This window comes from Parasteatoda tepidariorum, chromosome 5 (genome assembly GCF_982258835.1).
Source record: "Parasteatoda tepidariorum strain Cologne lab strain chromosome 5, Ptep-v5.0, whole genome shotgun sequence".
NCBI lineage: Eukaryota > Metazoa > Arthropoda > Arachnida > Araneae > Theridiidae > Parasteatoda > Parasteatoda tepidariorum.
The window spans coordinates 74,712,076-74,724,939 of NC_141759.1; the positions used below are offsets into that span (position 1 = coordinate 74,712,076).

Below are 12,864 nucleotides of genomic sequence, written 5' to 3' on the forward strand. Positions count from 1 at the left end.
TATAAATGTAACATAACATAAATGTAACTTATACTTTTATGTAACAGTTGTTGAAACTACAAGGTAGTGTTAATTTACACATTTTTTCAGTTTATGTAGATATAAGATTTCTTCATTCAAAAAATTTTTAATTTAATATTATTTACTTAAATGAATGTGTGTAACTTTAAACTAATAAAGAAAACAATCTATTTTTTATAACATTAGAAAAATCAGCTAGCTATGAATGTATACATGGATTGTATATTTATGTGTGCAATTATGGTTCTCACTTGCCCAGAAGAAAGTAAATAGTGGTGGATAGTTTATAATTATCTAAGAACCATAAAAGCTTTGTTGTCTTAGCTTTTACATTTCTTCTTCAAAAATTTCAGCAGTAATAGATTTCTTATGCAAATATGAATATGTAACTGCTAGTAAACAATTTTCTTCACCTTTTAATAATAAATCAAAGTATGCAGGTTGTAATGTTTTTATTTATTTATTTTTTTTTTTTTATTATCTAAGACTACAAGAGGTAAAGTTGAGAATTACAAATTAATCTCGTCACCAACAGAAAAATTCTGCAAACTTGTGTGTATTTTTGTAAAGTACAAAAGATTTATAATTTGGAAACATTCATAATCTGAACAAAATAAACAAATAAAAGAAATTTCATATAATATCTAATTTCAAAAAGAGCTTGAATATGATAATGTTTAAAAACTTGCTAATGAGACGCTAAATTGTTTCTTTTTTAGAATTGAACCTCTATGTTTACTACCAATAATATCATCCATAATTAGGACCTAGGGTCTGGTTCGTGATAGTTGGTCTCTTTTATCCTGAAATTGGGATCTGAAGTCAAACTCATCATTACAACTGAAGAGGTTATTTCCATAAACACAAACAAAATTTTATAAAAATTATTTAAGTTCCTTTAGCAACTGAGAATAACTTTACTACGAAATTTCCACAGTTGTAAAAAAATAAAAATCATCTTCAAATATTTAAAACACAGAGCAGTAATTATATAATACAAAAATCTTAAAATTATAATTTAGAAGTAATTTGTAAATACTAAATTTACACTATATTACGATCTTCAGTTGTATCAAACTAATAGCTAAGAAATTTATATTTATTAAAATACTTACTGATGAGTTGGAATGAATGTTTGAAAGCAATAGGCAAGAATGTTCAATGCAGCAGTATATATCTAAAACGAAAGCATAATACATTTGATGAACGTTATTACAAATACAACACATTTAAACTCTTACAAAGTCTAAGCACATATAATTCTTTCTCAAAAAAAAATTTAAATGTTACGCATGTCTGCAAAATTCTCCCTCCCTGAAATAAAAATTAACTACGATGATTAATAATTCTAATTTCAATTGAATAGACAAATAAATAAAATTTGTAAGCTTTGATTAAAATGTCAAGTGAATTATTAAACGGATTGAAGTTTATACCAATATGATAAATTAAATTGTTACCTAAATGTAATAGATTATTTTAATACATATATTGGGAGTATTTCATCACATCATAATCAGTTTTATGAAACTAAACTAAAATATTTTTCCCTTTAAAACTTTTTTATTTATTCTAATGTTAGGTTGAGGAGAATATAGAGTTTATTAGCTAAAAAGCTAATTTAAAAAACTTAAATGACAATTCACAATTGAGGCAAAAGAAATAGCATTTGTTATAAACTAAATGTGACACAAAAACAATAAAAAAATTTTTTAGAAAAGAGCGAAGTTTCACTTGAAATTTCTAATTTAGGGTAAAAGACCCCGAGAAGGTACAATCAAAAGAAAATATCTCTTAAGAGCCTTAGTTTAATAAATTTTATTAAAAAATAACTAATTGTCAAGTTTGATAGAAATTTACAACATTTTACATTGATGTATATGAACTTTAACACAGATATTCATCGCATCAAAAACACACAAAACCATTAAGAGGAAGAAGTTAAATTGAAAGCAGTGGCAAATCCAGCGGGGAGGGGGGGTCATAGGGGTCATGACCTCCCCTCCCCCTCCCCCCCCCCGAAAAAATTTGAAAAATAAAAATAATAATTCTTTCAATAGTTTACAAAAGTTACAAAAATTATTTAAGGGGGCATATACGCCTATGTAGGTCGGAAAAATCAATTTTTTTTCCAGCTAATTATGTTCTTCACTGTTTTAAGACTTGTAAGCAGGGCTTGAAGTGCCCAACGATCTTTCCAAGATTATTAATGGCTGTGACATCGATTTGTACCCATCAATCAATATGTTGTTGAGAATTTTAATAACTCTGCCAGTTAGTGCAGCAACAGCAGAACGTTCCCTTTCAGCTCTTCGATGTCTCAAAACTTGGCTTAGAGCAACTCAAAATCAAAAACGATTAAGTGGACTATTATTAAACATTCATCGAAAAATTGATTTGGATATTCAAAAAATCATTGACAGTTTTCTAAAAAAACTCATTACATTTATTATTTAAAGATTTTGAATACTTGAATTATGTATGTATTGTCCTATTGTTCATTATGAAAAAAAAAAACAAATAAGAAGACCAGCATTAAAAACCCCAGTTTTTTTTTTCAAAAAAATATTCAAAAAAAAATTTTTTTTTATAAAAAAAATTATTTGTGGTGAGGGGGGGAATCTGAATCTATGATCCTCCCCAGGAAAAATTTCTGGATCCGCCCGATTTAAACATGCCACAATAACTACAAAATTATCAGCAAAAAAAAATTAAGGTTAGTCCTTTGCACCTCTAATAATCTTCGTATATATTAACTAAGAATTTTAAGGAGTTCAATTTCCTCCTATTTCGTTTCTTGCACTCTTAAATAATCCTCACACACATGGTCCTAAATACAAAAAAGCGAGTAGAATTCTGCATAACTCATTTAATGAAGCACAAGAAAGAACTTACTGAAACCACTTTGTCACAAAGGGCTTTTTGAAGGAGAAATGCAGCTCCTTTGATAACATCACTCGGTGGATGAAATTTTCCTTTCTTTTGATATTTTTCCAAAAAGATTTGCAATTCTTTCATGGCTTCCTCTCTCTGATCAAATGACTTTGAATACATTTTCTCAACCTGAAAATATCATGAAAATTAAACAGAAATAGATGTAAGACATTTGTGATACGATTTATGGCAATAGTTCCAAAACTGTGTGAGGCAACATAATTAATCTGAAAAGCATTAAAATAACACTTTTAACATTTTAAAGCTAAAAAAGCTTTCTTAAACATTTTAAAGCTAAAAATGAGGCATGTAAAAAAAATACAATTAAAACATGACGAAAACTCAGGAAAACCATTCATACACAAATATAGCTCAGCAAGACAGGAAAACTTCAGTAAACATGAAACTGCATAATGCACACAAACAAGGCAAAATTAACGAAATAACATATGAAGGAAATTAGTAAAAATAAAACTACATTTGTGGCTATACACACAAGTAACATTTTTATTTTTTAGAAGTTACTTATACATTTTGAAATCGGTTGTCTAATTGTAACTGTAAGGCCTCAAAGCAATTTAAGCTGTTAGAAGGTTGAAGTTTTAAATTGACACCATTTGATTGCACTACATAAGAGCGACTCTAGTATCAACTTGAATTGAATACAGAAAGAATACAGTATTACATATAATGTAAGGGTGCACAATCTACTGCCCAGAACTACTACTAAGGACGAAATGCAACCTTCAAATCCTCAAAGTGTGGCCCCTGGTTTCCAATCAAAAAATATTGGGAAACGCAACAAAGCTATTGAATGAAATTTTATAACTACCATTTAAACAAATTTTAAAAAGTTTTGAAACAAAAACTCCATAACTATAATATTAAAATTCCATAATGTAATAAAGTTTTTGAAATTTTAATTTCTTTTAAAGAAAGTTTTCTTCAACCAAAACAATGCAAAAATGTTCAAGGATTTTATAGATGGATTAGATGTTATTAAAAAAATTACAGATGTTAGTAATTTATTTACAACAAAATGTACACAACTTCACATTATTTTTTTAATTCAATAATATTATGCATATACAATATTCTTTAATGTTAAAGCTAAGTTTGTTATTATTAACATAAAGGATAATCAAAACTAAAGATGATTAATAAAAAAAACGTCTAAAAAAGCTTGCGGATCCATAACACATGAGGAATACGCAATTAAAAGATTGAGATTTATAGAAAGACCTATTAATATATAAAAAGAATATAATAAATAGAAAATGAGAGACATTGTACAGTACTAAGTAAAGACGTTTAAGTGCTATTATTATCAGAGTTAAGAATGCATAACACAAAGTTCCCAACAAAAATTAAAGGATAAATTTAAAAATAACATACATGCATATTTTATAAAAATTACACACTTAAGACATTTGTAAAGTTAGACATAAACATATTATAGTGCGTTTTTAGAAAGACTTCCCACCCTTCTTGCCCTTTGATTCCAATAAATGTGTTTTCTTCGCCATTTTTATAAAAATAAGCTGCTATCCCTTAAAATATCTGCCTATTTATTTATGTTCCATTTAAAAAAAAATTATTCACTGTTTAAATAATAATTACACCCCAGTTAAATTATCTGTGTTATAGATTTATTTCTGATTTCTATTACAAATATTTACTTTGTTAGAATTATTTTCATCTGGTTAAATGTTTACAAATATCTCCTTCTTTCATGCACGTGTGGTGGAGGATATTAATTAATTTTTAAGTGACTTTAAATCTAAAAATCATTTTTTTAAATAAAAATCTTTTTTTTAAATAAAAACCTTTCTTTTTAAATCAAAACCTTTCTTTTAAAAAAAACTGCACTCTTAAATGTTAATTTTATCATAATTTTCAGTTTAAATTATATAAAGAAGCTTTCATGTTGCTTAGAAATTAATCTTTTTTTCTTCTTTTTTTTAAAGAAAACATTTACGCACAGATATTGTCTTTTAGCATACCTTTAATTATTTTTATAAACTACAAAAGTTTCTCTTATTTTGATAATCAGAGAGAATTACTATTTAACAAACACATAAAATAGCATTGGAAGGGAATTTAAAAATTGTTGAGGATAAAATTCAGTTATTATATAATATTATACATTTTGATAAATTTTAACAGTGTTGTGTGTGTCCTTTCAAAACTCAAAGGGCCATTTTCTGAGTAAAAAGGGCACTGCCCTTTTTTATTTCTAGGGAGAACTCTGTATATTAATTTTAAGAAATACTGAAATACAGGGCAGTACATAATTCTTTCAAAGAGATAATTCATGCAAATATATCATTTGAGGAGAATATTTATTTAATAAACATAAGAGATTACCAATGACTGCCCAAACACTTCAATAGGCAAAGAAGCTTCTCTGATTTCTTTCTCAGTTAACTTGCTTGAAACAGAATCTTTTCCAATATCAACATCCCTTGGAAAAACTGATGGCTGAGTTTTCTTTCCCCTTACAAATTAAATACATGTTAATATTTACAGAAGACTTATAATAAATCATAATGGCTGAGCTGTAAAAATACAGTAAATGTTTAAATTTAACAATAATTTGAGAATTTTACAAATTACGAGTTAATGCGTGGTTGTAAACATTTAATTCCTAATTTCTAAGATTAACACAATACAATGGTTACAACAATCAGTTTTATATTACAAATTATTCTCCCAATTAGCTCTTTTATCCCAAGCTTTCATTAGGGAACATTAGCAATGTAATTAATATATCCTCTATGTATATTGAACTGCATTAATTGAAAATTAAGATAAAATAAAGAAATTACATTTATTAAAATATCAAGAAGCTTCTAATTAATTTCAAACTAAAACAAGACACTAACAATTCCATTAGTTCACAAATTATGAAAATATTTGCAATAGTAAATTTGCACAATGCACATTTTTCAAAAATGAGTTTTAGACAATAAATGATAGCAAAAAACCAACCAGTTTCAGATTTAAGAGAACCTTTTGAGTGCTATTAAAGATAATAAATTATGGACCATATATAAAAAACATGGTTAATAATTTTCAGCAACAAGTGCCGCACTAAATAGGATTATTTTTAATGTAATAGTATTCAAATTGAAATGGTAATTAACAATTCTAAAATTAATGTATACACATTTTTTCCCTCAAATATTTATTCACATTCATACCTAATAAAGACATGTTTATGTTCTCTATATATCTGTCCCCCCTGCATTTGTTAGTAGATATTTGCTAAGTAAATGACTGCATAAGATGTACTGAATAGATGCAATGTAATTTACATTACATAACACAGAATAGTTCACATAAACATAATACAAATAAAACACAAAAGTGTAGCTAAATTTCACATACTTTTTTAAAGCAGGCACAATGTTTTCTTCTGGACTAACATAGTTTCCAACCATTGGTTTCAGCATTTCTGCAGGAGGGTTAGATGAGAATTTAGGAATGTTACCTAAAAATTAATAAAACAAAGATTAATTAATCTTTCACAACACCAAAAGATTCGACATTTTTTTTACCAGCCATTTGTAAAGAAATGGAAGCAAGTATTAAAAGCTAACTGTTGCTTTGCAACAAGTCATGGCTTGTTATGAGATTATACAAAAGAATAGTTTAATTTTCAGTAATTTGAACATGCTTAATAAGTAATTATACTTATTATTATGTCAATTGAAGGATGCCATTGAAATTTCTACTTACACTGCTTCCCATGCTTAACTATAAACGAATACCAATTCTTTATTCACAATGCCAGGAATAATTGTATTGAAATATTTTTTATCATTTTGTTAATTAAAGCCACTACATTTTACTTTATATCCGTCATTCAATAGCCGACCCAATTCTGAGTTTACGACTATCAATCTTCAACTCCATACCCTGTAATTTTGAACCTAACCCAGAAAACAAGGGAATTCCTAGATCAAGCATTGGGGAAAATGTGGACTTTTTGATAGAACTAACCCACATTTGAGTGACATAGAGAGAGAAACCACAAAAACCTCTCATGGTTAGCAAGATTGCAAGAGGATTTTTAACCCATGATCTGTCTACCACTGAAGATATTTTACCTCAGCGCTGTGCAAACTGGGAGCAAAATTTCTATCAACCAGCCGCCGCTTGTATTAGAACTGGGTCACCTCACTGTAAAGCAAACAAACAATCCCCTCAGTCCCCATGATTCAAAATCCATTACATTAGCTAAAAAAGTATCTTAAAAAGTATCTAAAGTATTGTTATCTGTCATTTCATTAAATATTGCATAAAAAGAAGAAAAATGTAGAAAATGTCATAATTTACAGTATTTCTTTATATTTATTTTAATTTGCATTTAATTTAAATTTATAGTTCATTTATATTTATATTAAATTATTATACATAAATATATAAAATATTTGTTTATTTTCGTACAATAGGCATTACATTTTCAGCAAGTCTATGCAAAACTTCCGCAATAAAGCACCCTCAACAGACAGAATAGGAAATCTATGGCAAAAATTATTCATTTTTATATTAATAGAGAATTATGCAAGTGTTAACTAATGGAAAATTACATAAAAATCTTCTTTTTAATTTATTAGGCAACTATTTAATATTTTTTGTTTAATTTTATTCAATGAAATGCGTTCTATTAAATCGAGTAATCAAATATCAAATTTTAAGATAATTAATATATTTGAAAGTTTTTAAAACTTTTATAACAACTTTTTAAAAAAAATTACAAATATTAATATACTAAATATACTTGATGAAATTATGTTAATACTTTGAATACTAAAAATAAAATATGAGAAAAAATTGCATCACATATATAAGTAGGTATACCTATTTTCAGATATTAAATACGCCTGATAATTTTTTTAAGGAAGTAAGTGCATTACATAAGGAATCAGTAAGACATTATGTCTTTTAAGCCTTATTCGTCATAGCAGTTTTTTATTCGAAGGTTACATAATTATTTACAAAATTACAACAAAAATGAATAGTAACAATATTGTATAGTAATACTATAGGATCACAACTAACAATATTATTTACAAAATTACAACAAAAATAAATAGTAACAATATTAGAGAATGCCAATATGTAAGCAAAATCGAATAAGGGATTAAAAATAGATAAAAAAAAATGGTCGCGGTTGATAAAAAAGAATACAAAAGAATCATTAAACAGAGGTTTTAGAACAATTTAAATAACTTAATTTTAACTCACCGTCTTCATCATTTTCTTTAATAACTTTCTAAAAAAAATAATAATTTTAAATTTTGATATGATAACATCCATATAAATGCAAATTGGAAAAACTTTAAATGTACATACCCCATCAATTTCCATTAAATGAGAAATATTAAGCCTTTTATATGTGTCAAGCCTAATTTTTTCAATTTCTTCTTTTTTAACATGAGCCAGATCAAAATCTTCCTTTTCTATAGCATTTTCTTTCTCAATATCTAGTTTTCCTAGTTTTTCCCCAATCTATAATATTTAAGACAGGAAAGGAATTAACAGAAATTAAGACTTGAAATTGAATAATTTTTATTCAACAATTTTAAATTTTTATTTTCTGAATTGAGTAAAAAATTTTAGGAAATAAACTAGTTTCAAAAAATTGAGTGCAAATATTTAAGTTAAAAGTTAAAAAGTGTAAGTTACATAAAATTTGATTAAGCAAGAAGTACAATTTAACTGATGTGGGAAAAAAAGTGAATATAAAACACATTGCTGCATTAAAAAGTGCATTACAACACTTCAAATGTGTTTCACATTTATAGCAGTTTAATATAAGGTATCCAGTTTTTAACTTTAAAAAAAATAACAAGAATTACACAAGTACAAATATACATAGACTAGCAAATTCTTTACATAATAAGACAAAGAAATCTTAGAAACTAATTGTTCACTTTAAGTTAATATTTTTGTGAAATTTACAATAATTTTTTCTAAATTTTCAAAAATAAAACTATGAATTGCTATGTTATACTTTGAAGTAATAAAATATTTCAAAACCATAAGTATAATTCATAATCAAAAACCATATTAACGTTTTTTAAGTAAAAACTTGCTTAGGTTTGATATTTGTTTCATTTTTTACAACACAGACTTAACCAACAATTATACAGCAGAACTCGATCAATAATGAATTAATTACATATAAGAAATAGCACTTTAAAAGTTTTATAGTCGCACAATAAAAACAGTAAAATGTTTTAGTACATTAAAAAACAATCTATATGATTTTTTTAGAAATTATTTTGAATGTTTAAATTTTTTTCACCCTCGATTTAAGAAATAATCATACAACAAAACTCAACCAATTAACATTTTAACAAATAGATTAAATAGGTTTTATAATTAAATACTAGAAAAAAATTTTATGGAATAAAATAAATTATAATTAGCTGCTAATAGTGAAAGATTAATAATAAATTTATGAACAAAATACTATATTTTTAAAATTGATTGAATAAGGAAAGAAATCATTTAATTTTTATTTTTCTAGAATTTTATCATTCTTCATAAAAATACTTATAAATCAACAAAACAATTGCATAATAAAAAATGTATCTAATTTCTGATAAATAACATAATTAATAATCATAATTCACTTTTTCTCTAAAAAAATTTTTTAGCCTTCAGTTTTATAATTTTAGGAACAGACTTTTATAATAATTACAGTAATTAATTCTAGATTAATAGATTAAGATATTCAAATCACATAAATACAATACAGTAGAACTCACAACTGTTGTAGTGGATATTTTAGGCACATAATATTTTTAAAATTAGAACCCTGCTTCACAGAGAAGTGTTGCAATTTTATTTAGAGAAACCAAACTACTAAAGCCATATAATAAACTACTGCTTATTAATGATCCCTCAAGTGATACAATTTGCAACTGAAAATGTAATAATCAGATTATTAAATTGAAAGCTATGTAAAATTATGATTATGGTGCACTAGCTTTACATACATTATAAATAGCAGTTCCATGCAAATAAAACTTGTTAATGTGCAATGAATTGAAAAATTGAATAAAAAATAACAGCAGAATTGTGATATAAAGAAGAATTATAATTTATAAAATAATGTGAAAATGTAAAACTGAAATTTGTTTTATTTATGAACATTGTTACTTTCAGCAATTGGTTTTGAGCATATTTGAGTTTCTTTGCATACACAAATCTATCATCTAAAACAAATTCACATATTTAAAAAACTTAATTTTTCTAGCATAAATAAGAAAAACTAAGTTAATAGCAAGATATTTTTGGAAAGAGTATGATAATAATGAAAAGAAATTGCATTTAAACTAAAAATATTTTTTAAAGAAAATAAACATTTATTAGAACTTGAAGTTCCGTAATATGTTAACAAAACATACAGCTAAGTTATTAAAGTGTTATAACATTACTAATTTGTTAAAGAAACAAATTTTTCACAACATTGGAATAATCAATACTACTTGTATAGTGTGCCAAAAAAACACACCATATCGAATAACTCTTGATCTAATGATTGAATCTTCACATTCTAAGACTCCATCTTAATGATTCAAAGGGGTAACCTCAAATATGCTAATTATTTAGTGCAGACAATATTTTAAGATACCAAATCATACACAAAAACGCACTTTCTCTGAATAAACATACCTTCTTTTTCTTTGGATTTAGCCAAAGCCTCCAAAGTTTGGAGCCTGTAATGTTAATTTTACTTTTTAAGTATCTCGCTGTAACTCTAAAACTTTTTAGCTAAATTAAAATAATTTACGCACAGTTATAAAATTCATTGGTCCGAAGATAATTTCATGCAAAAAATAAACTCAGTAAATATTCATTATTTTTTGCTATTTTATTTTAGTATGGTTGAAAAAATTTTGAATTGCTAGGTATACAATTTTTTGTATAATTTTAAAGAATGTAAATTTATACAGCAAAATACAAAATTTGGCAAAATTGATCTAATAGTTCCTGTGAAATCAAATTTAAAATATCTGGGTCTTTTTTTTTCGCTTTGTAAATTTGATTTTTCAGGAACTATTTGACAGATTTTGTTCAAATTTTGCTGTCTAAAGTTACATTCCTTAAAACAATGTGAAAAAATTTTATATCTCACAATTCAAACTTTTTCGACCATTCTTAAATAAAATAATAAAAAATAATAAATATTTACCATAGTTTATTTTTTGTATGGAACTATATTTGGATAAATGAATTTTATAATTGTGTGTAAAAATTTCTCAATTCACTTAAACATTTCTCGAGATATAGTGAAATACCCAAAAAATAAAATTATATCATTTTTAAGAATGAATTGTTAGATGGTGAAATGCAAAATTTGTGCAAAATCGGAGGAATTGCTCCTGAGAAATTAAATTTCAAAAAAGTCAGATACTTAAAATTTGATTTCTGAGGAACTATTCAACCGATTTTGCTCAAACTTCGCATTTTGCCACTTAAAATAAAATTCTTTAAAATGATGTAAAAAATTATATACCTTATAAATCAAAAATTATGTGTCTAATATTAAATAAAATAATAAAAAATAATAAATATTTGCTAGGAATTACCTTTGGAAAAACAAATGTTATAATTGTGTGCAAAAATTTTTTAATTCACTTAAAAAGTTTCCAAATTTTAGACTGTTCTCCTGACCAAACTATTACAATCATAATTTCAAGATTGTGGCTAGCCCCTACATTTTAGGGGTTAGAAATCCAAATCCGTCGAAAGAAGGGTATGTTTCATTCAGAGAAAGTACGTTTTTGTGTCTGATTTCGTAACTTACATCATCTAATTAATTAACATATTTAAGGTCACCCTCTCGAACCTTCTAGATTAAGCCCTAGAACATGAAGATGCAATCATTGGATTAAAAGATATTCAAGTTGGTCTGCTTTTTATTTTGCACACTGAAAAAAAATAAAGTTTCTCAATTTTGTAGTTGCTTTTTATATTATCACTAACTTTTATGTACAAATTTAAAATACACTGATTTTAAACTCAACAATAGAATTTCAAACAAGAACAAATAAATAAACAAATAAAATAAAATGTAGTACAGTAGGGAACCGATTATCCGTAATGATCGGGACCATCGCTATTCCAGATAACTGATTTTTCCGGTTTTCTGAAACGCTACAAAAAGCCGTTTTTATTGTTAAACCCAAGTAAAATATATTTGAAAATAATCTAAAAAAGAAGAAAAAAGGATGAAGTAATACACTAATGATTATTTCCAAAATGATGGTAAGGTAAACATTTTTTAAAAAAGAAAAAAAAATACTAAAATCTTATGAGGAAAAAAAGATTTTTCTTCCAAAAATGGCAGGAAAATTCATTGAATTTCGTTCCGGTTCTTCGGTTTTCTGATTTCCGGATAACGGGTTTTGTACTGTACTATATTTATAACAATTTGTAAAGAATGGGGGCAAAAAAAAATGAGAATGAATGCATTGAGAAAAAATTTTCAATATAGCTTCTATTTTTATAATTTTTAAGACAATATGTATGATTTATCTTCGAAATTTTTTTTGTCAGAATATTTCCGGTTATAGGCATTAATTTAAGAAAGAGTTCTAAGAAAAAAGTTAAATCATGTGTAAAAACAGCTCATTAAACCAGACTTACTGTATGCTCATTTAAAAAAAAAAAAACAGCATATAGTAAGTCTGGTTTATATGGTCTGGTTAAAAAAAATCGACAATATAGGAACAAGCTGTTTGTAAAACTCAACGCAATAGGTGCAGAGAGTAAAATTGAGGAATGCTATAGTAGTCATCTATACATTTTGACTATTTCTAGTTATAACTTTTCACATTTATGTAGTTTATTAATAATACACCTTGAATATTTTTGCGTTTTAATTTA

The 12,864-nt window shown here is 25.8% G+C and overlaps 1 protein-coding gene across 4 annotated transcripts in view; it reads right to left on the minus strand.

Annotated features, from left to right (window-relative positions):
- LOC107448841 (centrosomal protein of 104 kDa) overlaps positions 1 to 12,864 on the minus strand; it is a 78,117-nt gene that overhangs the window by 16,041 nt on the left and 49,212 nt on the right. For all 4 annotated transcript variants that reach the window (XM_087164236.1, XM_087164233.1, XM_087164235.1 and 1 more), the window contains 6 exons: positions 8,317 to 8,472; positions 8,209 to 8,236; positions 6,346 to 6,448; positions 5,323 to 5,452; positions 2,917 to 3,084; positions 1,137 to 1,198 (listed from right to left, as the gene is read on the minus strand). In XM_087164236.1, coding sequence (XP_087020362.1) covers positions 1,137 to 1,198; positions 2,917 to 3,084; positions 5,323 to 5,452; positions 6,346 to 6,448; positions 8,209 to 8,236; positions 8,317 to 8,472 — 647 coding nt within the window. The remainder of the gene's footprint in view (positions 1 to 1,136; positions 1,199 to 2,916; positions 3,085 to 5,322; positions 5,453 to 6,345; positions 6,449 to 8,208; positions 8,237 to 8,316; positions 8,473 to 12,864) is intronic.